Consider the following 26,653-nt stretch of genomic DNA (forward strand, 5'->3'; position numbering starts at 1 on the left):
AATTTCTATACACAGAGAAGGACAGTAAACTATTCATTTCTGTTACAACTTTCCAAAAATCTCACCCAATTGCATTTAATCATTTCCCCTACTCCTAACTGTATCCCTTGGCTGTTCAGTTTACATAAGTAAATTCTTCTTTGATAGATACAGTTTTGCAGCTGGGCATAGTGTCCAATGATTCTGTGTCTAAAACAAGAGAATTATTGGGAAATAGTATTCTTAGATGAAATAAAAAATACTTTTTTCATATTTAATGGTACATATTGATATATTCATCCAGTTTTGATATGATATCTGCCAGAGAGTTATGATGATACAATACCAATGGTTACTTTTAAATCCTAAGTAGAGATTAAAATGTCCTTTTGATTGTTATAGTCTGAAGGCAATCATTTTTGTTTAAAGGAAAAAAAAAGTTTATTTCAAATTATTTCCAGATGGCATTTCTTTCTTTTTAAGTACTTTTCTGAATGGCTAATATAGGTATGTGTTAGAAAATTCAAAAAGTAGAATAATAGATATGTCTCCTTCCCACTCAGGCCACTGCACTGCTAACTCCAGTGCATGCCACTGACGTTGTGGCCTATTTCACTGGTGTCCCCTCAGAGTAGAATGGTGCAAGCAGCCCTGCCTCTCTCCCCAGTAATTCATATCTCCTTCCTCAAAACAATTACGGTATCAACCTCTTAAATATCTTACCAGGGAAGACTAGTTTTGCTCACATCCATATTTTTATAATGTGTCTTTATAAATCTTGTCATACAATCGCTAAACAGTGTTTGTTCTCCTTGCCTACGACTAGGATGTTGAGAGTAGCTGTGGCAAACTCACGTTATGTGGTAGCACTCCACCACTGAAAGAATAAACATATACTGATGATGAAAGGCAGACTTGTATAACAGTTTATACCAATAAAGCAAGTTTATCAGTAGGAAACCAGCTGAATAAAATGCTACAAGAATCCCTTAGAAGAATTGGAGTAGCTCTCGTAGTCAACAAAAGAGTCTGAAATGCAGTACTTGGGTGTAATCTGAAAAATGACAGAATGGCCTCTCTCCGTTTCTAAGGCAAACCATTTAACATCACAGCAATCCATGTCTATGCCCCAACAACTAACACTAAAGAAACTGAAGTTGAGCAGTTCTATGAAGATATACAAGACCTTCTAGAACTAACATCAAACAAAAATGTACTTTTCATCATAGGGGATTGGAATGTAAAAGTAGGAAGTCAAGAGCTACCTGGGTGACAGGTAAGTTTGGCCTTGGAGTACAAAATGAAGCAGGGCAAAGGCTAACAGAGTTTTTTCAAGAGAACACACTGGTCATAGAAAACTTCCTCTTCCAACAACACGAGACAACTTTACACATGGACATCATCAGATGGTCAATACCCAAATCAGGTTAATTATATTCTTTGCAGCTGAAGGGGTAGAGGTTCTATACAATTAGCAAAAATAAGACCTGGAGCTGACTGGCTCAAATCAGGAGCTCCTTATTGCAAAATTCAGTCTTAAATTGAAGAATATAGGGAAAACCACTAGGCCATTCAGGTGTGTCCTTAATCAAATCCCTTATGATTATATAGATGAGGTGACTAATAGATTCAAGGGGCTAGATCTGGTAGAGAATGCCTGAAGAACTATGGGCAGAGCTTCATCACATACAAAGGCAGTAACCAAAACCATCCCAAAGAAAATTAAATGGAAGAAGACAAATTGGTTGTTTGAGCTGAGAAAAGAAGAGAAGCTGAGAAAAGACAAGCAAAACCAAAGGAAAGAGGAAAAGATATAACCAATTGAATGAAGAGTTCCAGAGAATAGCAAGGACAGATATGAAAGCCTTTTTAATTGAACAGTGCAAAGAAGGCAGAGGCAAGCAAAGAACAGGAAAGACAAGAGGTCTTTTAAAGAAAATTGAAGATACCAAGGAAACATTTCATGCAAAGACAGGCACAATAAAGGACAGAAATAGTAAGGACATAACAGAAGTTGAAGAGATTAAGAAGAGGTGACAAGAATACATAGAAGAACTATACAAAAAAAAAAAAAAAGTCTTAATGACCTGGATAACTACATGGTGTGGTTACTCACCTAGAGTCAGACACCCTGGAGTGTGATGTCAAGTGTGCCTTATGAAGCATTACTATGAAAAAAAGCTAGTGGAGGTGATGAAATTCCAGCTGAGCTATTTCAAATCCTAAAAGATGATCTGTGAAAGTGCTGCACTCAGTATGTCAGCAAATTTAGAAAAGTCAGCAGTGGCCACAGGACTGGAAAATGAATGCAATGATACAGAAGTTTTGAACATTCTTGGTTCGTGGATAAAGCAAGTGGATTCCAGAAAGATATCTACTTCTGTTGCATTGGCTACACTCAAAGCCTTTGATTGTGTGGATCACAACAAACTGTGGAAAATTTTCAAAAGAGATGGGAATGCCAGACCACCTTACCTGCCGCTTGAGAAACCTGTATGCAGGTCAAGAAGCAAGAGTTAGAACTGAACATGGAACAACAGACTAGTTCAAAGTTTAAAAAAAGAATACATCAAAGCTGCATATTGTCACCCTGCTCATTTAACATATCCAGAATACATAAATGTCAGGTTGAATGAAGCACAAGCTGGAATCAAGATTGCTAGGAGAAATAGCAACAACTTTAGATAGGAGGATAATACCACTCTAATGACCTAAGGCTAAGAGGAACTAAAGAGTCTCTTCATGTGGTAAAAGAGGAGAGTGAAAAACTAGCTTAAATTAAACATTCAAAAAAACTAAGAATTTGACATCCAGTCCCATCAAACCACTTCATGGCAAATAGAAGGGGAACAAATGGAAAAAGTGACAGATTTTATTCTCTTGGGTTCTAAAATCACTGAAGATGGTGACTGCAGGCATGACATTAGAAGATGCTTGCTGCTTGGAAGCAAAGCTATGACAAACCTAGTGTGTGCATGCTACTCGCTGCAATCATGTCTGATTCTTTGTTACTCTCTGGACTGTAGCCTTCCAGGCTCCTCTATCCATGGCATCTCCAGGCAAGAATTCTGAAATGGGTTGCCATTTCCTCCTACAGGGGATCTTCCTGACTCAGTAATCAAACCCATGTCTCTTACATCTCCTGCACTGGCAGATATGTTCTTTAGTTCTAGCACCACCCAGAAAGCTCCTAGACAAATCTAAACAGCATATTAAAAAGCAGAGACATCACTGTGCCAACAGAGGTCCATGTAGTCAAAGCTATGGTTTTTCTTGTAGTTATGTACAGATATGAGAGTTGGACCATAAAGAAGACTCAGTGCTGAAGAATCGATGCTTTCCAATTGTGGTGTGGAGAATACTCTTGAGAGTCTCTTGGACAGCAAGGGGATAAAACCAATGCATCCTCAAGGAAATCAACCCTGAATATTCATCAGAAGGGCTGATGCTGAAGCTGTAGCTCCAATACTCTGGCCACCTGATTAGAGGAGCTGACTCATTGGAAAAGACTCTGATGCTGGGAAAGACTGAGGGCAGGAGGAGATCAGAGCAACAGAGGATGAGATGGTTGCATGATATCACTGACTCAATGGACATGAGTTTGAGCAAGCTCCGAGAGATAGTGAAGGGCAGGGAAGTCCGTGGGTTCACAAAGAGTTGGAAACTTCTTAGCTACTGAACAACAACAGAAACAACATTTCCACTGCAGTAGAAATTCTCAAAACACTTCTCTACATCACTGTCACTAGTCCCTCTCCTTATACTGTCTCTTAATTTCACCTCATCAGACTTTGCTCTTGCTACCTTACTGCAGCTGTACTAGTTGAGGTCATTAATGATTTCATGCTGATGAACTCAGTAGTCAGATGTCAATTAACTGTATTTAACCAGTCAGAAGACACAGTTGATTTCTTTGTCTTCCTTAATGCACTATCCTGAAGAAAACTCATTCTCTTGATTTTCTTCCTCTTGATGCTTCTTTGCAGTCTCCTTTCTTCACTCTTTTTCTTCTAAATCCATGGGTTTGGGTGCCTCTTAGCTCAGTTGGCTCTTGTTTGCTCTTTGTTCTGACAGTCCTATGTGATCTAGTTGATTTAAATGGCACCTATGTGCCTAAGACTCATAGATGTTATTTACAGCACAGACTGCTTTTGTGAACTCCAAAATTAGCTTGAAGGTAACTTTTCAAATCTTCACTTTTTTAAAAATAGACATCAAATTCATAACTGAATTTCCAGTCTTCACCTGAAAACTAGTTTTATGTGCAGTGTTCACCTACTCAGTTGATTTGGTTCACCCCTGCCACTTCCTGTTTTCTAAATAAAGCTCCAAACATGGGCCTCTTTAAGATTTTGAAATATGCTTTGCATATTTCCACTTGTTGAATTGCATTCTGTTTGTTCACCCTTTTGGAATACCCCCTCCAAATATCTACATGGATAACTCTCTCAGCAACTTTGTCTTTTTTAAATCATTACATTTTCAAGGAGGCCCACCTGGGCCATCCTAAGTAAAATCAAAAGCCACCCTGTCCCCAACCCTACCCCTAACTCTGAGTCCCCCATAATGTATATTTTCCTTTTATTTTACATGATAGATAGATAGATGATTGGTAGGAAGGCCTGATTTACCCCTTGTCTGTTTGGTTAATGTTGTATTTAAGCTTGAAATTCTCATGGAGCTGTTCTAATACAAAGCTTGTACTTCGTGTTTCCACTATTATAATGCTTCTCATGCTGTATTTTACTTGTTTAATTCCTTGGCTTCACTATATTGTTATCACTTTGAAGGAAGGAAGAATAACTATCTCTCTTTGCAGTATCTCAGTTAAAGGCACTTAATTAATATTTGTTGAATGAATGTTGAGTAAGCAAAAAGTTAATGGCAACCCACTCCAGTATTCTTTCCTGGAGAATCTCCATCGGCAGAGAAGCCTGGCAGGCTACATCCATAGGGTTACAAAGAGTTGGACATGACTGACTGAAGGGACTTAGCACAATTTCTGTAACACAACATAGATGTGACAGCATTCAATCATTTAATTCAGAGAAGGCAATGGCACCCCACTCCAGTACTCTTGCCTGGAAAATTCCATGGTTGGAGGAGCCTGGTAGGCTGCAGTCCATGGGATCATGAAGGTCAGACACGACTGAGCGACTTCACTTTCACGCATTGGAGAAGGAAATGGCAACCCACTCCAGTGTTCTTGCCCGGGGAATCCCAGGGATGGCGGAGCCTGGTGGGCTGCCGTCTATGGGGTCACACAGAGTCGGACACGACTAAAGTGACTTAGCAGCAGCAGCAATCATTTAATTTTATATCAGATTTAAAAATAATACAGTCAGTTACAGATTGTTAAATACATTTTTAAATAACAAGGAGTTTCTTGAAGAGGCAGAGTATTTTGTAAAATTTCTGTTTTATCTTGTTCTACTATTAAAGGTTCTTATTACTATATTCAGGTCAGTTGTGTTATACAATCATTTTTATTAAGACTTGAAAATGCCAACACTTCTCTGTAATATAAAAGGGAGTTCAGAGATTAGTGGTTTTTATATGCTTAGTAATATTAAATAGCAGTGATTATTAAAAGAATCTTAAGTTTATTGATCAGATGTGTAAATATCAGTCACTCAGCTTGACTTCTAATAAAAAAACATTAAGTTTAAAACTGTTTTGAAGACTTCTAACATTTGACCTTTAAAATTTTGATTTGAATCGTCTAAAGGTAGATTGGACAATGTGACCTATTCAGGAGTGATGTTAAACTTTTGCTCTATTTTATTTTATTCTCAAATGACAAACTTATTACAAAGTCAAAAATGAAGAGTTGAAGTTTTTTTAAATTTTAATTATAAATCAATGTAAATTATATATTATATATATATATATATACATCTATATATAGAGAGAGAGAGAGTCAGAAAGCAAGAAATTGGAGCAGAGAAGATTTGAAGACTTATTTTTCTTTCTCTGCATAACCTGAGATTTATACATGACATATATTAAACATGGAGAAGGAAATGGCAACACACTCCAGTATTCTAGCTTGGAAAATCCCATGGGCAGAGGAGCCTAGCAGGCTACAGTCCCTAGGTCATAAGAGTTGGACACGACTTAGCACTATCTTTCTTTCTATCTATTAAATATATATATATATGATATAGTAAGGGAAACAATGTTCAGCATGATTACTGTATATATTGATAAAAAAATATTGTGTTCATGAGAACACAGGAAAAAGACAAAGATGTGAAGGTAAAAAATAAAATTTCTTTTTTCAAAAGGATTTCAGCAATTTATTAATTTAAATTTATCCACTAATGGGAGATAATTGCTCATAATATTCTAATGGGCTGCCTAATGATAATACACATATATATGAACATATGGTTCAACAAAAGAAAAAAAAGAAAATTCATTAAAAAATAATGAAACCTCAAGAACTTAAAATCTAAATTTATAAATCCTTTATGTAAATATATTTAATGGCTGTAGATTTTCTACACAATACAGCCCAAACTGCTATCATACTGAAAATCTTCTAAGATCTGAATTATACTCACCATTTCTCTCACTATACTCTTTTTGTGAAGTGAAGTGAAGTTGCTCAGTTGTGTCCGACTCTTTGTGACCCCATGGACTGTAGCCTACCAGGCTCTTCTGTTCATGGGATTTTCCAGGCAATAGTCCTGGAGTGGATTGCTATTTCCTTCTCCAGGGGATCTTCCCAACCCAGGGATCGAACCCGAGTCTCCCACATCGTAGACAGATGATTTACCGTCTGAGCCACCAGCGAAGTCCACTTTTTTAAAATATAGCTTTTCTTACATCATGCGTTCTTCTCACCCCAAACACAAACCATTTCTTGCCTCAATACCTTCATTTTTTTTTTTAATCATTAACTTGCTTATTATGTTTCTCAGCCTCAAACTTCCTCTTCTTAGGTAAAGAAAGCTTATTTATCTTTTAACATCTGATTCAAAACCAAACACCTCTAGGATCTTTTATCCTTCTCAGCAGTAATTCAGTACTTTCTGTCCCATGCGATATGTTTACCTTCTGCTTTGGAGTGTAGGCAAATTAAGAACAGATTTCCTTGATTTTCCTAACCTTACCCAGTGATTTCCCTAGTTCTTTGCATATCATACATATTTAATAAAATATGAGTTGCATTGAAAGTTAAAATGAATTCCCTTCATTCCCTGTAACTCATCCTGCCTTCCTTCCAAACCATGCTGATATCTGGTCACTCAGAAGACTTCTTGGGTGACATAGCAAAAAGTTACAGGAGTAAAAGAAGATGTTTTCAGTTTCCCTATTCTATTAATGATTTGATAGTAAAACGAGGATATTTTTGTTTAATGAGTCTTTATTGAATACTAAAATATCTCAAAACACTAAAATTTACCCTGGAAAAATAAAAATGAACATGATATGTCCCCTGAGGACATCATAATCTAGTGAGAAAGCCCGACCAAATATGAATAATTCTATTAAAGGTGAATAAATACTAAAAATGGGAGCCCATTGTGACATCAAGTCTCTGATGATAATGATTTGGATAATACTGGCTAGTTAATAGATCTTTTCATTTGCCCTTAGATAACCTTTGCTCATAAAATCAGAGATTGTTTTTTTTTTCCTACTGATATGAAAAGGGAGAAAACTCACTTTCATGTGACTCTTCACTAGATGGCAATAATTCAGCAAAGAGTTATGGAACACTTACTGTGTGCCAGGCAGTTTGGGGCACTTACAAATGACACAATCACTACCTTCATGAAGTTTACCCTTTTTTGAGTGAGTGATCTACCAGTTAAATAATTTTGTAGGTAAATAAATATCTGACACACCTTAGATAATGATACCTATTACAAAGAAGACAAAACATATAATGGATTTAAGTGGGTGACTCTCCTTAGATATGCTGCTAATGGAAGACCTGTATGAGCAGCTGACACCTGAGCTAAAACCTGAATGAGATCATGATTAAAAAGCTTGTCTTCAAAAAAACTACTATGATGATATAGTTGTATATCCTTTCAAAGGCATTCATTCTGTTTGGATCTTTATTTTAATGGTTTTCAAGCAAGGAAGAAGGGTAACTAAGTTTCCCAGGTGATTTGGTTACCTAGTTTATGATTTAGAGTTTACCTTGGTAAGAAATGCCATTGATATATTTCTCACCATGGACCCTTTTATGTATTCCTGCTAAGGAATTCTAGACTATTTCACAGGCACATTCTCCTGGAAAAATGATAAAAATTGATATTGGAAAGATATACAACTATTTTTCACCAAAATTTCACAGTATTTCAACAAATAAATAAATACAAATAAATACAGTGTCCCTTTTGAAATATATGAAGTGTGATTAAGCAGTTTAAAACACCTTTTAACAAACATGCTCAGTGTAAAATTAGTCAAATGAATTTGCTTAAGATCTGAATTTAATGATTAGGGGTCAGATAATATTGTGCAATGCCAATATATGTCCAGAAAGATATGGGATGTCCATAATTCTGGTATGAATCTAACTGACTTTTCACACTTCCTAATTTATGTTTGATTTTTAGGAAGGCAAAAGTGACTTTAGAGTCTAGTCTGTAAACTGCTTAATAAGAAAAGTAGTATCTTATATAGCATGCCCCTGCTGCTGCTGCTGCTGCTGCTAAGTCGCTTCAGTCGTGTCCGACTCTGTGCGACCCCATAGACGGCAGCCCACCAGGCTCCCCCATCCCTGGGATTCTCTAGGCAAGAATACTGGAGTGGGTTGCCATTTCCTTCTCCCATGCATGAAAGTGAAAAGTCAAAATGAAGTCGCTCAGTCGTGTCTGACTCTTAGCGACCCCATGAACTGCAGCCTACCAGGCTCCTCCATCCACGGAATTTTCCAGGCAAGAGTAACCACCCTCAAATTGAAATATGATGCATCTTATTTTCTTATGCAGTTCACACTTTGTTAATTGGTTAGAAAACATCAAATTGCCCAAAGGCACACTGAAATATGTGGTGAAACCAGAATATAAATTACCAGGTCCATCTTCTATTCAGTTTCTTGTGTTTTGAAAAAGATAGTAGGGTGAATTAACATTTAGTTTCTGGCAAAGATATTTTTAATTAAATTAACATCCCCAAATTTTAAATTATTTCAGTCTATAATGTCAAAACCATTAGGTATTTTTGTTGTTTTCCTTTTTCAACCTTTTGTGGTTAGAATATATTTTAAGATTTATCCAGAATTAGTCTTATTTATTCTAACTTTAGAATATAAATCTTAGGTCAATAAAAAAAAATGATAGCAGATGAGAAATTGATGAGAGCTATTGATCAATGTCCCATTACCTCACTTTAATCAAATTCATTGTGTATTTCCTATTCAACTTCGGTTCAAAACTGTAGTTAAGTTCATTTCTTTGGAACCAAATAAAATGAAAAAGTAACATATTTTAAAGAAATGTTTTTGAGGTAGTGAAAGCAATACAATACCTAGTTTGACCAGAAAATGCCCCAAAATGAAAGCTTTATTACCAAATGTCATCATTTGTATGTAAAATGTATAAATGTATGAATATATAGGGAAAATGAAATATAGATGTTCTTTTGCTATTGAATATTTGTGACTGTTTATTTGGTCTTCATGAAACTGGTAACAGAGACATGTCAACAACCTTTGGAAAGCTTACACAAATTGTATTAATTATAAAGCTATTAAAATTGACTTAATTGTGCTATCTCACTAGCAGAAAACAGATCAGTTAGTTCAAGCCTCTGGAATACATATTATGAGTTTTTTTAAAAAATCATTTATATATATATTTTTTACAGTTAGTCTTTGTTGCTATGTGTGGGTGTTCTCTAGTTGCGGTGAATGGGGGCTGGTCTTCTTCGCAGAACGTGGGTATCTCATTGTGGTGGGTTCCCCTGTTGTGGAGCACAGGCTTTAGGGTACACAGGCTTCCGTAGTTGTGGCACATGGGCTTAATAGCTACAGCTTGTGGGCTCTAGATAGCGCAGGCTCAGTAGTTGTGCATGGGCTTAATTGCTCCATGGCATGTGGAATCTTCCTTTACCAGGGATCAAGCCCTTGTCCTATGCAATGGCAGGTGGATTCTTACCCACTGTACCCACAGGGAACATTATGAACTATCTAATACACATGTTCCTCCCATTCCTCCATAGTAAAGTTGTGTAGCAGTTCTGCTTATGAGATTGCATTGTAGAAGAGGCATTCCTTCCAGATCTCACTTCAGTGTGAATATTTTGCAATTATCAGGGATGACTTGTGCTTTATTCAGTGAATACCTCTCTTCTGCCCACACTGAACTTTGATATCAAATTAAAATAAAGATAGGATTACACCTAAACACTTGTTATGAGCCAGGAGACCTTATGAAATGATTTCATTATCATCTCTAATTTACAGAAGAGTACAAAAAAGTTAAAAAACTTGCCCAATAGCACACAACTAGTAAGGTGGCAAAGTACAATTGCAGACTCAGCAGATATGGTTCCAAATCCCACACTGATTTTAACACCTGAGAATTCCGTCTCATTTCTTGTGTTGACATTTCCTTTTATATACTTAGGCAATCATAATAGGTGCTATTTTAAAAATAAAAAAATACTAGATTTGTGTCTTAACCCACCCCGATTTTAGGACGTGTCATTTCTGCAATAAACTTAGAAATCATTTAGGTTTTAACAGAAAACTTCTCTAAAGACTTTGTCTTATTTGGGACAAAGCAGTTGTTAAAATATGCTCAAAATATATAATGAAAAAACACTGCACCTTATACTTTTTCAGTTGCAAAACTAAGATAAAAAGGGGTGTGTCTGATGTATTTACTATCAGTTTAAAGACTCAGTATTTTATGTAAAGCATCCCATTTGTAAACAGTTTCCTATGTAGAACATCTCAGAGTTGACTATCGTTGCTTCTTTTCCTTTTGCATTTTTAAATTAAAAAATATATATAGAGAGAGGGCAGAACAGAAACATTGCATTATCTTCCCAAAATGTTCCCTGAGGTAAGGTTTAATCAATGTAAGGTGATTCATTAATGTTAAAATGGTTGGTCCATAATGAATTGGCATAATTTTTGTCACATATGGAGTTTTCAGAGCATTTCTAATGAATTAAGAAGATCAGTGAATCCCAGAAAGAATACTTCCTTGCACTCAAAAGGTCAGTGTCCTCTGTTTGGCTTCAGAGAATACCTAAACTTTTTTGTTGTTTGATTTCTATCCAGCATCTTCTTTTTTTGGCATGTCCTGTTGGCATCACCCCATAGAGAACTTCCTGGAAAGCAGATCAGATTTCTCTGATCCAAAAATGCTTTTGTCTGGTTTCTAGGTCATATTTTAAACACAGAACAAATGATAGAGTGAAGCATACTATGTGGAAATAGTCATTAAACTCATGAGGGACTTTTTTTTTTTTTAACAATGCAAAGTACTCAACTTGCAAGTAGAACTATTTTATGTACAAATCCAGTGATGTTGATTTTTAGCCAGAACTTGGAAGAGCTGGGAAATATATCAAGAACAACTTTTATCAAAAGGCAGATTAGTTTTTGAAGCTGATGTTAATTGGCAGCAAGGTGTTTCATTATGAAGCTGAATTTTTAACAGTTGTTACTTGGTTACTATGAAAACACCAGCCAAAAGAAAACACTGCAGCTTTAGGGGTATTCCCCCAGTCTCTCCCACTCCCTCTCCCAAGGTGTCAATACTGTGAGTCCTGTTTTAGAACACCTATGTACTGCCTGGAAAGTGCCTGTGTTTGCTGTTTATTCAACTTATTTCCAGATTAGATGCATATTTCATAATCAACAGGTTCAAGGAAGATCACTTTCAAACTGTCAGTGGTGTATTTTTCTGTTGTGTAATTCTCTATGTTCGAGTGAAATCTTAAGACCTTAATGGAAGAATTGTCTCCTTGCAACCCAGAGTATTGAGCTAACTGTTGGAAATATATAAATTGTAACTAGAAAGACAATTCTTTTGGATGAAGCAGAGAGAACTTTGGTACTTTGTCTCTATGTGTGAGTGTACTTACTGCTGATTTTTTTTTTTTTTTTTTAAGGAAAAATGCTCAAAGGCCATAGGTAGCAAGCTCCAACTGCTTACTCCCCTTCCTATTAGTAAACAGCACAAAGGTTTCTCTTCCAAAGCCCTAGGAGTATATATGCTTTGATTTTTTTCCCCATCGTGACATTTTACTAGCTGGCTAAGAAAAACATTGGTTTGCTTAGTGAGTTCTTGAGAGAAGGCAATGGCACCCCACTCCAATACTCTTGCCTGGGAAATCCCATGGACAGAGGAGCCTGCTGGGCTGCAGTCCATGGGGTTGCTTAGAGTCAGACACGATTGACTTCACTTTCACTTTTCACTTTCATGCATTGGGGAAGGAAATGGAAACCCACTCCAGTGTTTTTGCCTGGAGAATCCCAGGGACAGAGGAGCCTGGTGGGCTGCTGTCTATGGGGTCGCTCAGAGTCGGACTCTATTGAAGCGACTTAGCAGCAGCAGCAGTGAATTCTTAACCTATACATAACAAATTCTTGTATTGTCCTGTCTTTAGTCATCCTTTTGATTTCTATTATGTTCAGCATCTAGTTTTATGGTGATGTATAGAGGAAATCATTTTTGTGGTGATGTGATGAAAGTCTTAGTTTGAATTACTTGCCAACAGTTTCCCAGCCAAATAATTTAATTATGTGATTATAGTCTTATTGAAGCCTTTGCTATTGATTTTAAGAAAGAAGCATAGCTCTATTTGTTGTCATTCAGAACAGAAAGCAGGTTTTCCTGTTGTCTTGCAAAGTCTCAGCTAGGATTTTACAGCACAAAATAATGAATGCTTCCACTGTGCAGCATGTCACAGGGGAGGCTGGGACAATACTGAACTCATGCACACCAGTGATTCTTACTTGCTGGACAGCATGTATGCCTGGATTTCTGACAGCCCCGTGGATTCACTAGAGACTTCTGTCATTCTGTTCATCTTCTTGTAGGCAATGGTCGAGACAGTTAACAACCTCCTCCAGCCACAAGCCTTGAATGCCTGGAGAGACCTGACTACAAGTGATCAACTGCGTGCAGCCACCATGTTGCTTGACACTGTGGAGGAAAGTGCCTTTGTGTTGGCTGATAACCTTTTGAAGACTGACATTGTCAGGGAGAACACAGACAATATTCGTAAGTGGCTTTTGTTATACAGAAGGGCCAGAGAAGGACAAGAAAAAACTATCACCTTGTTCAGCAGAAGAGGGAAAAGAAAAAAGTATCATCTATGGTGGACCACATATTATGAGTGGTACTTTATTTCAGGGGAGATAAGTTATTGTTTTTTCTATCCCTGGATTGGGAAGATCCCCTGGAGAAGGAAATGGTAACGCACTCCAGTATTCTTGCCTGGAGAATCCCATGGACAGAGAAGCCTGGTAGGCTACAGTCCATGGGGTCACAAAGAGTCGGACATGACTAAGCGACTTCACACACACACATACTTAGGAGGGTATCACTTGTCATTAGCTTAGGAGTGTCCTCATAATCATGTATGTATCTTTCTAAGGACATTTCAATACTGATTATATTAGCCTGACCTGAGATCGAGGTCAGTGAGACCTTTTTTTTTTTTTTCAATTTTTATGTGTGAAATTTATGTATACATATAAGTTTCTATCTATGGAGGATAGTATTTTAAATTTTACCCTATGGGTCACTTCAGTTATAATAAGAATCTCTCTGAATTATAAACTAGAAAGAAGGTAGTAATTTAAGTGAAAAGTGTTAAAAATAATTTTTTATAATTGTGTTGCTAGCTCATCAAAAGTATAAATCTAATTAGTGTGTTTAAGGATGTAGCTGACAGTTTTATTTCAGAAGATTTGATAAAGTTATTTCAAAGTTATTAGATTTAAAGATGTCAGTATTGATATAGAGCTCCAGATTATAAAAAGATTTCACTTAGTTCATAAAATAAAGATAACATTTTGAAAGGAAACTGATAGTCAATGACAAATTGTATTTGAGCTTTAATTTTAAGTTCTAGGCTTTATAATTGATAGTCTTACTTATCTGATTTTTAATAACTTTTATTTGCTTTATTTTGAAAAAAAAAGTGAAATACTAAAAAAAAAAAAAGAATTTCTAAAAACACTGGACTACTATAAAGTATAGCAGATGAAGATCAGTTCCAGTGTTTTGATTTCAGAAATGTTTTAGTAATTAGATTATCTTAACTTTGGCATGTTTCTCAGTGAGTACTGACATCTTTTTACCATTAATAGAATTGGAAGTTGCAAGATTGAGCACAGAAGGAAACTTAGAGGACCTGAAATTTCCAGAAAATACCGGTCATGGAAGCACTATCCAGCTTTCTGCAAATACTCTAAAACAAAATGGCCGAAATGGTAGGTTAGAATTTATTAAGTTTGATGGAATTGAACTCTTGTTTAATTCATTGAGTCTTAGGTTGGAATTTTAGATCTGCTATCTAAAATCTCTTCTCTCCTTTCTCTCCACTGATCTCTTTCTTCTCCTCTTTCTTAGCTTCTACACTGACAATATTTTAGTGATATTTGCTCTACAAAATTCCCAGTTATATTTGGAAATTGTTGTTACCTTTCAGATGTAGAAAAATATCAGAAACTTGAATATGAGGAAAATTGATAGACAACAAAATCCAGAAGTTCTGACTTTTTCCTTTGGAAGGAGTAACACCCACCAACTTGACAGATTTTGTTTCTAAAATTTCTAGTAGAAATTTTATTTATAATTTTAAAATTGTACTTTCCTTATTAAATTATTTTTGATGATGTTTTTATCTTTTCCTTTGCAACACATATAGAAAATGTAAATATAAGCAGATGCTTTTGGACAATGGAACTAGTATATACAGATCAATTTAGTACCAGATTATAGTAACTGAGTATAATTAAAATTAAATAAATATTAAAAAAATAATCTCATAGAGAGCATGTCTCAAGCCTCACTAATATTAACATTTTTAAATAAGGAGATGATATCTTTTAACCTGCTGTGTGATAGGAAGATGACTTCAGGTTGTACAACCAACTCAAAGCTGATGTTTCATATTACAAGGTAAACAGTTTTGAAAAAGAAGAGAAATAATATCAAGAAAAACAGATTATGTTTGTTGCCAGCAGAACAAAATTCTTTAGTATTGGAAATTTTATCAGCCCTAACTTAAAATTGTATTTATTTTGTTATTAAGTGTGAATATTGAGGCAACGCTAAGATTTTCTGTAGCGTGAAATCAGATTCCTGATTCTTCCAAATGATTTCCCTTCTTTGGCTCTTGGCCCACATCAGTTTATCCTATTGACAGAGAGTTCTTCACCCCAACTTACACTTAGGATGAAATAAAATGACTTCACAGACCTATCACATGCTCCCTAGTCCAGTTCCTTCCTGCCTCAGCTGCTCCAGCTTATGTCTGTTTTTAGCATGCTCTCTGTGATCTAGACAGTCCGGTCTTTATTTTCTTTTTTAAATTGAGATATAATTGGCATATAACATTATGTTAGTTTAAGGTGTACAACATGGTGGCTTGATATTTGCATATATTATGAAATGATACCACAGTAAGTCTAGTTAGCATTCATCACCATAGAGAGTTAATTTCCTTTTTCTTGAGAGAAGTTTTAAAATCTATTGTTTTATCAATTTTCCAAACAGATAATCTAGCATCATAACTATAATCACCATCATCATGACTTATTTATATCATAAATAGAAGTTTTTACATTTTACCCTCGTTTTGCTTACCCTCACCCTTCACTTCTAGCCACCAGTAGTCTGTTTTCTTTATTAGTTAGTTAGCTAGTTTGTTTTTTCTTAAGATTCCACATGTAAATGAGATACTTGTGTTTCTCTATCTGACTTATTTCTGTTAGCATAATGCCCTCAAAGTCCATGCATTTTATAGCAAATAACAAAATTTTCCTTTTCATGGCTAAAGAGTGTTCCATTTCCCATTTTATATCTCTATATAATTATATATATAACATTATCTTTATTTGTTCATTTATCAGTAGATACTTGATTCCATGTGTTGGCTATTATAAATAATTCTATAGTGAACATGGGGGTGCATAGGTCTTTTTCAAATCACTGTTTTTATTTGCTTCAGATAAATACCCAGAAGTAGACTTGCTGATCATCTGACAATCCTGCTTTCAATTTTTTGAGGAATCCTCATATTTTTAACTTTTTGTTTTCTATAGTAGATATATCAATTATATTTTCACCAATAATACACAAGTGTTCCCTAGTTTAGTCTCAATACTTTTTCTTGAATGTACCCAGAATATTCCCTCATCCTACATTTGTATTTTCTTTCTTCTGAAGTACAATTTTTACCTTACTTGTTCTAGAAGCTTCTCTATCATTTATTGCTCAGCATAAATCTTAACCCTTTAGGAAAGTTTTTCCTGTTGCCTCAAAGGTAGACTAGTCTTCCCTAATCATTCTTTTCCCATTAGCCATTTTCTGCAAGTGCTTCTTCATAGGATTTATTTACTTATCATTATATGAAATTATTATTAATAGTAATTATTATTTTTTAAGTTTCCTGCATATTGTCTGACTGTTTCTCTAGAAGATGATCTCCATGAGAACAAGAAGCTTTCCCAATATGTTCACTGGTGTAACCCTAGTGCCTGGCACACGGATGCAGTCACTAAGCGTTTATCAAATAAATGTATGGATTTTCAGATATAAAGCCAATGAAGATTGAAATATGTCTACATTAGTCATATAGACATATAGTTTACATAGTCATATAATTTTGAACTCATTTTATTTACTAAATTAATGTGTGCATGTGTCTGTGTGTGTTTTAGGCCACATTTAAGCATGAATCCACATTTAAGCATGAATTCTGGAGTGGAGATTCTGTAACAATTATATATGACAAATTACACTGGTAAAACAAGGTGGGATGACAGTCTGACACCATTACACAAGGGGAAATTGGTATGAATTATCACCAGTTTTAAACCAATTAAAATAGCAGTTGTTTCTGTCAATGAGAAAAATACATAGCCATTCCAAAGTGTAGCCCTCCAAAGATTAACATTTTTATGTGAAATCTAGAGGAAAAGAACTAAAATTAAATGCTATGTTGTAACAGTCAAGAAGTATTTAGTACATTATTGTTTGTATTAGAAAGTATAAGAATGCCCCTTCTGTTATATGGCTTGGATAATAATCTCTTTACTTGATTAGAAATCTTATAGTATTACTGAGACAGCTAGATAATCAGGCCCGGAAAACATACAAGAGCAAAGAGGCTGACAGCAGCCAGTGTCATCACACAGAAAGAGTGCTGTGATATGTCACTACTGCCTCAGGGGAAGGTGCTGCTGCTGCTGCTCCACCTCCTACTTCCTGGAGTCACTAGCTCCCCATCTGAAATCTGAGGCTAGTGCATCTGACTGGACACGTTGAACTGAGGTGCCCCAAGCAACCTCTTTGAAAGGCAGGCTGGGAAAGCAAATATATGTCCCTTTTGTGTCTATAAGTATTTAAGAGTAGGGCATTTCCCAAATGTGGGAGTGCAATTTAGATATTGGACAGCCCCCTCCTTCCTCAAAAAATGTATTAATTTTTATCTTTATTCCCACTTCACTCTAAGATTCAGGGATTTCCCTGTCTTGGTTACTACAGTGGTCAGGACAGTACCTGTCTCTTGGGGAACAAAAATGGATTTATACTGGAAGTAAGACATAGGGCTTTAAGAAAGGAAATTATGTAAAATTTAAGAGAAACATGATAAAAAGTTAATTTTACAGGGGATTTATAAGTAAGAGATTGTCACAAGAGAAAAAATAAGGTAGAAGGACATAAAAAGAATGTGATCTTGAATATGATAGTTGAGGTTTAAGACAGGTAAGGAATTTTTAAAATTCATTGAAATACAGTTATTTACAATGTTATATTTACAATATACATATCCATTCTTTTCCATTATGGTTTATTGCAGGATATTAAATATGCTGCACTCTATAGTAGGACATTATTGTTTAATCATTCTCTACATAATTTGCATCTGCTAATCTCAAACTCCCAATCCTTCCTTCTCCCAGACTCCCTCCCCTTCAGTAACTACAGGTAAAGATTTTGAATATTTTATTTTATTTTAATTGAAATTGAGAAATAATTGGAATATAATAATGCACTTATCTTAAGTGTTTGATCTCCTTGCTTGATCTGATCTGACAGCAAACAGATCAAATAAGTCGGTCCTAAAGGAAATCAACTCTGAATACTCATTGGAAGGACTGATGCTGAAGCTGAAGCTGAATCTCCAATACTTTGGCCACCTGATGCAAAGAGCTGACTAATTGAAAAAGACCCTGATTCTGGGAAAGACTGAAGGCAGAAGGAGAAGAGGGGGACAGAGGATGAGATGGTTGGATAGCATCACAGATTCAATGGACACAAACATGGGCAATTTCCAGGAGATGGTGAGGGACAGGGAAGCCAGGCATGCTGCAGTCTGTGGAGTCACAAAGAGTCGGACATGACTTGGTGACTGAACAACAGGATCTTAAGTATTTAGCTTGATGAATTTGACAGTTATACATATCTCTGTTACATCACATAAAATAAGATGAGTGATGTTTTTAAAGTGCTGCACTCAATATGGCAGCAAATTTGGAAAACTCAGCAGGAGGCACAGGACTGGAAAATTTCAGTTTCATTCCAATGCCAAAGAATGTTCAAATTTTTGTACAGTTGTTCATTTCACATTCTAGTAGGTTATGCTTCAAGCTAGGCTTCAGTGGTGTGTGAACTGAGAACTTACTTATTTAAAAGCTGAGTTTAGAAAAGGCAGAGGACACAGAGGTCTTATTGCTAGCATTCACTGATCATAAAGAAAGGAAGGAGATTCCAGAAAAAGCATCTACTTCTACTTCATTGACTCAACTAAAGCCTTTAACTATGTATATAACAGCAAACTGTGGAAAATTCTTAAAGAGATAATAATACCAGACCACATTACCTGTTGCCTGAATAATTCATATGCAGGTAAAGAGGTTCATGACATTGTACAGGAGTCAGGAATCAAGACCATCCCCAAGAAAAAGAAATGTAAAAAAGAAAAATGGCTATGTGAGGAGGGCCTTACATGTAGCTAACAAAAGAAGAGAACCGAAAAGCAAAGGAGAAAAGGAAAAATATACCCATTTGAATGCAGAGTTCTAAAGAATAGCAAGAAGAGATAAGAAAGCCTTCCTCAGTGATCAGTACAAAGAAATAGAGGAGATTGGGAAATACTAGAGATCTCTTCAAGAAAATTAGGGATGCCAAGGAAATATTTCATGCAAAGATGGGCTCTATAAAGGACAGAAATGGTATGGACCTAACAGAAGCAGAAGATATTAAGAAGTGGCAAGAACTATACAAAAAAATTCATCACAACCCAGATAATCATGATGGTGTGATGACTCACCTAGAGCCAGTCATCTTGGAATGTGAAATTAAATAGGCCTTAGGAAGCATTAGTACGAAAAAAGCTAGTGGAGGTGATGGAATTCCAGTTGAGCTATATTAAATCCTAAAAAACGATGCTGTGAAAGTGCTGCACTCAATGTGCCAGCAAATTTGGAAAACTCAGCAGTGGCCACAGGACTGGAAAAGGCCACTTTTCATTCCAATCCCAAAGAAAGGTAATGCCAAAGAATGCTCAAACTATCTCTTAATTGCACTCATCTCACATGCTGGTAAAGTAATGCTCAAAATTCTCCAAGCCAGGCTTCAACAATAGTGAACCGTGAACTTCTTGATGTTCAAGCTGGTTTTAGAAAAGGCAGAGGAACCAGAAATCAAATTGTCAACACCCATTGGATCATCAAAAAAGCAAGAGAGTTCCAGAAAAACATCTATACCTGCTTTATTGACTATGCCAAAGCGTTTGACTGTGTGGATCACAATCAATTGGAAAATTCTGAAAGAGATGGGAATACCAGACCACCTGACCTGCCTCTTAATCTGTATGCAGGTCAGAAAGCAATAGTTAGAACTCGACATGGGACAACAGACTGGTTCTAAATCGGGAAAGGAATATGTCGAGGCTATATATTGTCACCCTGCTTATTTAACTTCTATGGAAAATACATAATGAGAAATTCTTGGCTGAATGAAACCCAAGCTGGAATTAAGATTTCCAGGAGAAATATCAATAACCTCAGATATGCAGATGACACCACCATTATGGCAGAAATTGAAGAAGAACTAAAGAGCCTCTTGATAAAAGTGAAAGAGGAGAGTGAAAAAGTTGGCTTAAAGCTCAGCATCAGAAAAGTAAGATCATGACTTTCGGTCCCATCACTTCATGGGAAATGGATGGGGAAACAGTGGAAACAGTGTCAAACTTTATTTTTTGGGGCTCCATAATCACTGCAGACGGTGACTGCAGTCATGAAATTAAAAGACGCTTACTCCTTGGAAGAAAAGTTATGACCAACCTAAACACTGTATTAAAAAGCAGAAACATTACTTTGCCAACAAAGGTCCATCTAGTCAAAGGCTATGGTCTTTCCAGTAGTCATGTATGGATGTGAGAGTAGGACTATAAAGAAATCTGAGGGCCACAGAATTAATACTTTTGAACTGTGGTGTTGAAGACTCTTGAGAGTTCCTTGGGCTGCAAGGAGATCCAGCCAGTCCATCCTAAAGGAAATCAGTCCTGAATATTCACTGAAAGGACTAATGTTGAAGCTGAAACTCCAATAATTTGGCCACCTGATGCAAAGAGCTGACTCATTTGAAAAGATCCTGATGCTGGGAAAGATTGAAGGCTGGAGGAGAAGGGGATGGCAGAGAATGAGATGGTTGGATGGCATCACTGACTCAATGGACATGAGTTTGGGTAAACTCCAGGAATTTGTGATGGACAGGGAGGCCAGACGTGCTGCAGTCAATGGGGTCGCAAAGAGCTGGACCTCACTGAATGACTGAACTTAACTGAACTGAAAGTAGCAACAGTTAGAACTGGACATGGAACAACAGATTACTTCAGAATTGGGAAAGGAGTACAACAAGTCTGTTTATTGTTGCTCTGCTTATTTAACTTCTGTGTAGAATATATCATGTGAAATATTGGACTAGATGAATCATAAACTGGAATTAAGATTGCCAGGAGAAATATCAACAACCTCAGATATGCAGATAATGCCACTCTAATGGCAGAAATTGAGGAGGACCTAAGAATTTCTTGATGAGGGTGAAAGAGAATGAAAAAACTTATTTGAAACTCAACATTAAAAAACTAAGATCATGGCATGTGGTCCCATCACTTCATGGCAAATAGAAGGAGAAACTATAAGCAGTGACAGACTTTAATTTCTTTTGCTCCAAAATCACTGCAGACAGTGACTGCAGCCATGAAATTAAAAGGTGCTTACTCCTTGGAAGGCAAGCGATGACAAAGCTAGACATCAGAGACATCACTTTGCAGATGAAAGTCCATATAGTCAAAGCTATGTTTTTTTCCAGTAATCATGTACAGATGTGAAAGTTGGACTATAAAAAAGGCTAAATGCCACAGAATTGATATTTTTGAATCATGGTGCTGGAGAAGTCCTTTGGACTGCAGGAAGATCAAACCAGTCGATCCTAAAGGAAATCAACCCTGAATATACATTTAAAGGACTGATGCTGAAGCTGAAGCTGAAGCTCTAATACTTTGGCCAACTTACACGAAGAGCTGACTCACTAGAAAAGACTCTGATTCTGGAAAACACTGAATTCAAAAGGACAAGGGGTGCCAAAGAAAGAGGCTGTTAGAGAACATCACCCAGTCAATGGACATGGATTTGAGCAGACTTCAGGAGATAGTGAAGGACATGGAACCTGGCATGCTGTAGTCCATGGGATCGCAAAAAGTTGGACATGATTTATCAACTGAACAACAATCCAGAAAATGTCCTGATGTCTCTTTCTGGTTTTCTCACCCCATCTCCCAAACTGATGAACTGCTTTATTCTCATTAATATTTCTAATTACAAATTTTGTCTGTTCTTAGACTTCATGTAACTGGAATAATAAAGTGTGTATTCTTTCCATCTGTATTCTTTAATTCTGTATAATATTTTGTGGATTCAGTCATGATGCTCCATCTATCATTAGTTTGTTCTTCATTGATGTATAGTAATTCTGTTATTTTAATAAGCCATAATTTATTTATTCTCCAATTGATATACTTTGAGTTGTTTCTATTTTTGGACTTTTGTGAATAAGGTAGTTATAAACATGCTTATACAACCTTTTCTTTCTTTGTGTAAATATGTTTCCATGTATCTAGCAAGGGTAGATATACATTTAACTTTATAAGAAATTGCCAAATATTTTTCCAAATAGTTGAACTCCTACCAATAGTATGCAGAGGTTCATTTATTCCACACTTTTACCAACATTAGTGTGGCTAGTCTTTTGCAGTGTGAGTTGTGGAGATTCTAGTGGGTATGAAATGCTGTCTCAATATTATTTTGATTTTTACTTCCCTAATTATGAATAATGTTGACAGTTTTTCTTGTATCTGTTAGCTTTTTATATACCTATAATAAAGTATAATAATACTTTATAATAATTTTATGTTTTTCCATTTTAGTATGAAATTTTTTGTTGAGTAGAAGAAATGCTTTATGTATTTATAAGTCATATGCATTTATATTTCCTAGTTTGTGGCTATCTTCTTAATTTTCTTAATATTGTATTTTGGTAGACACAGATTTTCAATTTTGATAAAATTTAGTTTGCCATCTTTTTCTTTCATAATTAGTGGCTTTTAGGTCCTATCCAAAGAATCTTTGCTTTCCAAAAGATCACATAGATATCTGATATTTTGTTCCAGACTCTCTTTGATTCGAATGAGATAGGGATTAAGGTTTTTTATTTGTATGTTTGTTTCTTTAGTACTGATATGTAGTTATTTTCATATCATTAGACTCTCCTTTCCTCATGAATGACTGGCACTTTGGTTGAAATGAATGTTTGAATTTTGTTGTGAATATATATAATATATAAATTTGATTATAATCTAATTAGAAACACCTAGTCTAAAATGGATGTACAAGCTAATTAGTTTCTTCCCAATATATATGTACTTATTTTAGGAGAGATCAGAGTGGCCTTTGTCCTTTATAACAACTTGGGTCCTTATTTGTCCACGGAGAATGCCAGCATGAAGTTAGGAACAGAGGCCATGTCCACCAATCATTCTGTTATCGTCAATTCTCCAGTTATTACAGCAGCCATAAACAAAGAGTTCAGTAATAAGGTTTATTTGGCTGATCCTGTGGTGTTCACTGTTAAACACATCAAGGTAAGAAAATGTTTATCCACATTATATTTGTTATAATTATGAAGTATATTAATTTCCTTTCATTGTCCATATTATTTGACATATAGAAATTCATTTTCTATGAAATAGTGACTTTTTTCCCCAAAGTGAGGGAGGAGAGTAATTCTTGTATATGTATATCAATTCAGTTCAGTTCAGTCACTCAGTTGTGTCTTACTCTTTGCAACCTTATGGACTTGCAACATGCCAGGCTTCTCTGTCCATCACCAACTCCTGGAGCTTGCTCAAACTCATGTCCATCAAATCAGTGATTTCATCCAATCATCTCATCCACTGTTGCCCCCTTCTTTTCCTGCCCTCAATCATTCCCAGCATTAGGGTATTTTCCATTGAGTCAGCTCTTTGCATCAGGTGGCCAAAGTATTGGAGCTTCAGCTTCAGTGTCAGTCCTTCCAATGAATATTCAGGACTGATTTCCTTTAGCGTTGACTGGTTTGATCTCTCTGCAGCCCAAGGGACTCTCAAGAATCTCTCCAACACCACAGTTCAAAAGTAGCAATTAGGTAAAAGTATTCATAGATGGATTTATAAATACTTCTCTGTAATTAAAAAGAACTACGAATATGTTCAGTGGAACTGGACATAACTACACATCTGACATTACAAGTAATTATGCCCTTTGTGTGTAGATATAATTTTATGCATATACAAAGATTGTAGTGTAAATTGAACAAAAAATTTTAAAGACTGTTCTCTCAGAGAGGCTTTCCTGGTGGCTCAGATGGTAAAAAATCTGCCTGTAATGCAGGATTCCCAGGTTTGATCCTGTGGTTGAGAAGATCCCCTGTAGAATGAATGGCAGCCCATAGTTCTTAGAATATTAAGTATCTTTGCCTGAAGAATTTCATGGACAGAGAAGTCTGGTGGGCTACAGTCCATGGTGTAGCAAAGAATCGAACAAGACTGAGCAATTTTCACTTTCCCTTTTCTTTCACTTTCCCTTTTATCATCTCAGAAATTTATTGTATACAGCAATTCTTTGCTTTGTAGGATATATTAATTGATGTGATTCTGAGATAATACTAGTATCCCTTTAATATTATTTTTAAATGAATTCACCTGTAATCAAGGGGCATAAATAACATATATTCGTATATTCAACTTTATTTAGAATTGATAAGCCCCACTTAATATGAAAACATCGGTAGACATCTCCAGAAATACTGGAACATAGTATGAAGTTTTGTTAGATATAAATAAAATGCCTACTTAATTTGCATGATCATAAAGTAGTTATTGGCTTTACTGATTTTTTTTTTTTTTTCTGTAGCAGTCTGAGGAAAACTTCAATCCTAACTGTTCATTTTGGAGCTATTCCAAGCGCACAATGACAGGTTACTGGTCAACCCAAGGCTGTCGGCTCCTGACAACAAATAAGACACATACTACATGCTCTTGTAACCACCTAACCAATTTTGCAGTACTGATGGCACATGTGGAAGTTAAGGTAAGATATATAGCGTACGATAAAATTCCTTAGCATACAGTTAAGACACTAACTATAAAAAGTCTTACCTCTCAACCTATCTTGGAGAATATTCTAGCTTTTGTAGTAATTCTATTCAAGAACTCTCTGATGTTCAACCCATACCATAGTGGATGATTCAAAGAACTCTTTTTTTTTTTTTCTATTATCAATATAGTCCATAATCTTGAAATCTGATATGAAATAAAATTTTGCTGATAAAACTTCCCCTGTTATTCCCTGCTTTTATTTTGTATGAATAAATGTCAGACCATATCCTCATGATCTGGACAAGATAGGACCTCAGCACTACAGATCAGGGCAATGGGGTTAGGAAGCTAGAATCTGTTAGGCTGAAGACTAAGGAGCCATACATGAGATCAAATACTCTCAAAATGAGTATTGGGAAAATAGCCATTAAACACATTGTAATAATGGTTCTGCCCATTCAGAAGACACAATTCTAAGGAAATATTCAGGTAATAGATTGTTTCCAAAATCATAAACATGGCTAACATGGATGCATCAGTCTCTCTCTAGGTGACTGGTTATCATGGAAGGCAGGATGAGTATTTAGATTTCAGATATAGTTAGGATATAAAAATACAAAGGGATTGATAGATAGGTTGTAACAAGGAATTATGATTGTGAATTCTCTTCTCATCTTCCTGATGTCAATAAAAATAGAGGAAGTATCATTCATTCTCCAATACATCTTAAAACATAAAAACCATGGCAAAGATTTTATCTACCTGATATCATCGATCCAATAATTTTATCCAAAATTTTCTTTGGCTCTTTTGAAGTTAAAAATGATAAAGGTATCTTAGAGGAAAACCAAATCCAAGCCCACTCAGCAGCTAATAAATTACCTTAGCTGGGTCAACACAATCAAATTTGGTCTTTTAATGACTACAAACAGTATTTTGTCAGAATTTCACAAATTGATAAGCTAAGCAAGATTGGCTACACTAACAAATATTAGATTTAAACCCGGATTGTGTTCTTATGACTCTAGGATTCTCTCTTTTCAGCTTAGGGTATAAATTCAAACACAGGAAAATGGATCATATTTCAAGGAACAAGAAAATGCAATTTTTTGCTCAGTCCATTGCAACAATCTCTACTCAGTCCATTACACAAGAATCTTGACTGTGACCATTCTTGTGTGTCAAAAAGAGATAAAATAAATGGAAATCAGTATTTTCCTTCAGCAGTCAGTAACAAAGTATGCCCTTGATTTCTTCTGTCACAATCTCTTGCAGCTATGAGAGTCATTCCCATCTTGATCACGCAACATGAATTTGACACTTGAAAAACGAGAAGCAAACAGAATGATCATCCCTGAAAGTCCGAAAGGAAACACAGCAACCAAACTTACATTAGACTAATGTCTAGAAATGAAGGCTAGTTTATTCATGCACAGTGAGATATGCACTAGCCAGTTAGAATAGATATTTACATTGTCTAGTTATCAGTTTCTAATTCCACAGGGAAATCTATAAAGAAAACAAAATTACATTGGAGAATTTTGCTTGATGAGCTTGGAAAGAGCAAGAAGAATTAGCTGAATCTAGATGCTGTTGATATTAATCTGTGGTGTCCTGATGGATCTTCACTCCAGGGCTCTACCGATGTACTGAGTTGCTCTTTTCTATCATCTGTGTTATCCCTGCAATTCATTCAGTACTTCCTTCTTTCTTTTAAAGAATATTTTTCAAGCACCGAAGTAAAGATATTGATGTGTTTGTTACACAATAGATTCTCAATAAATGTAACTCATTCCTTCTGATCTGCCAGAGATAC

At 35.8% G+C, this 26,653-nt stretch overlaps 1 protein-coding gene across 18 annotated transcripts in view; it reads left to right on the forward strand.

Moving 5' to 3' along the window:
- Positions 1–26,653, forward strand: part of ADGRL3 (adhesion G protein-coupled receptor L3) — a 572,691-nt gene that overhangs the window by 417,274 nt on the left and 128,764 nt on the right. For all 18 annotated transcript variants that reach the window (XM_068975496.1, XM_068975495.1, XM_068975497.1 and 15 more), the window contains 4 exons: positions 13,001–13,184; positions 14,279–14,401; positions 23,135–23,343; positions 24,653–24,829. In XM_068975496.1, coding sequence (XP_068831597.1) covers positions 13,001–13,184; positions 14,279–14,401; positions 23,135–23,343; positions 24,653–24,829 — 693 coding nt within the window. The remainder of the gene's footprint in view (positions 1–13,000; positions 13,185–14,278; positions 14,402–23,134; positions 23,344–24,652; positions 24,830–26,653) is intronic.

The sequence above is a fragment of the Capricornis sumatraensis genome, chromosome 7 (genome assembly GCF_032405125.1).
Source record: "Capricornis sumatraensis isolate serow.1 chromosome 7, serow.2, whole genome shotgun sequence".
NCBI classification, from domain to species: Eukaryota; Metazoa; Chordata; class Mammalia; order Artiodactyla; family Bovidae; genus Capricornis; species Capricornis sumatraensis.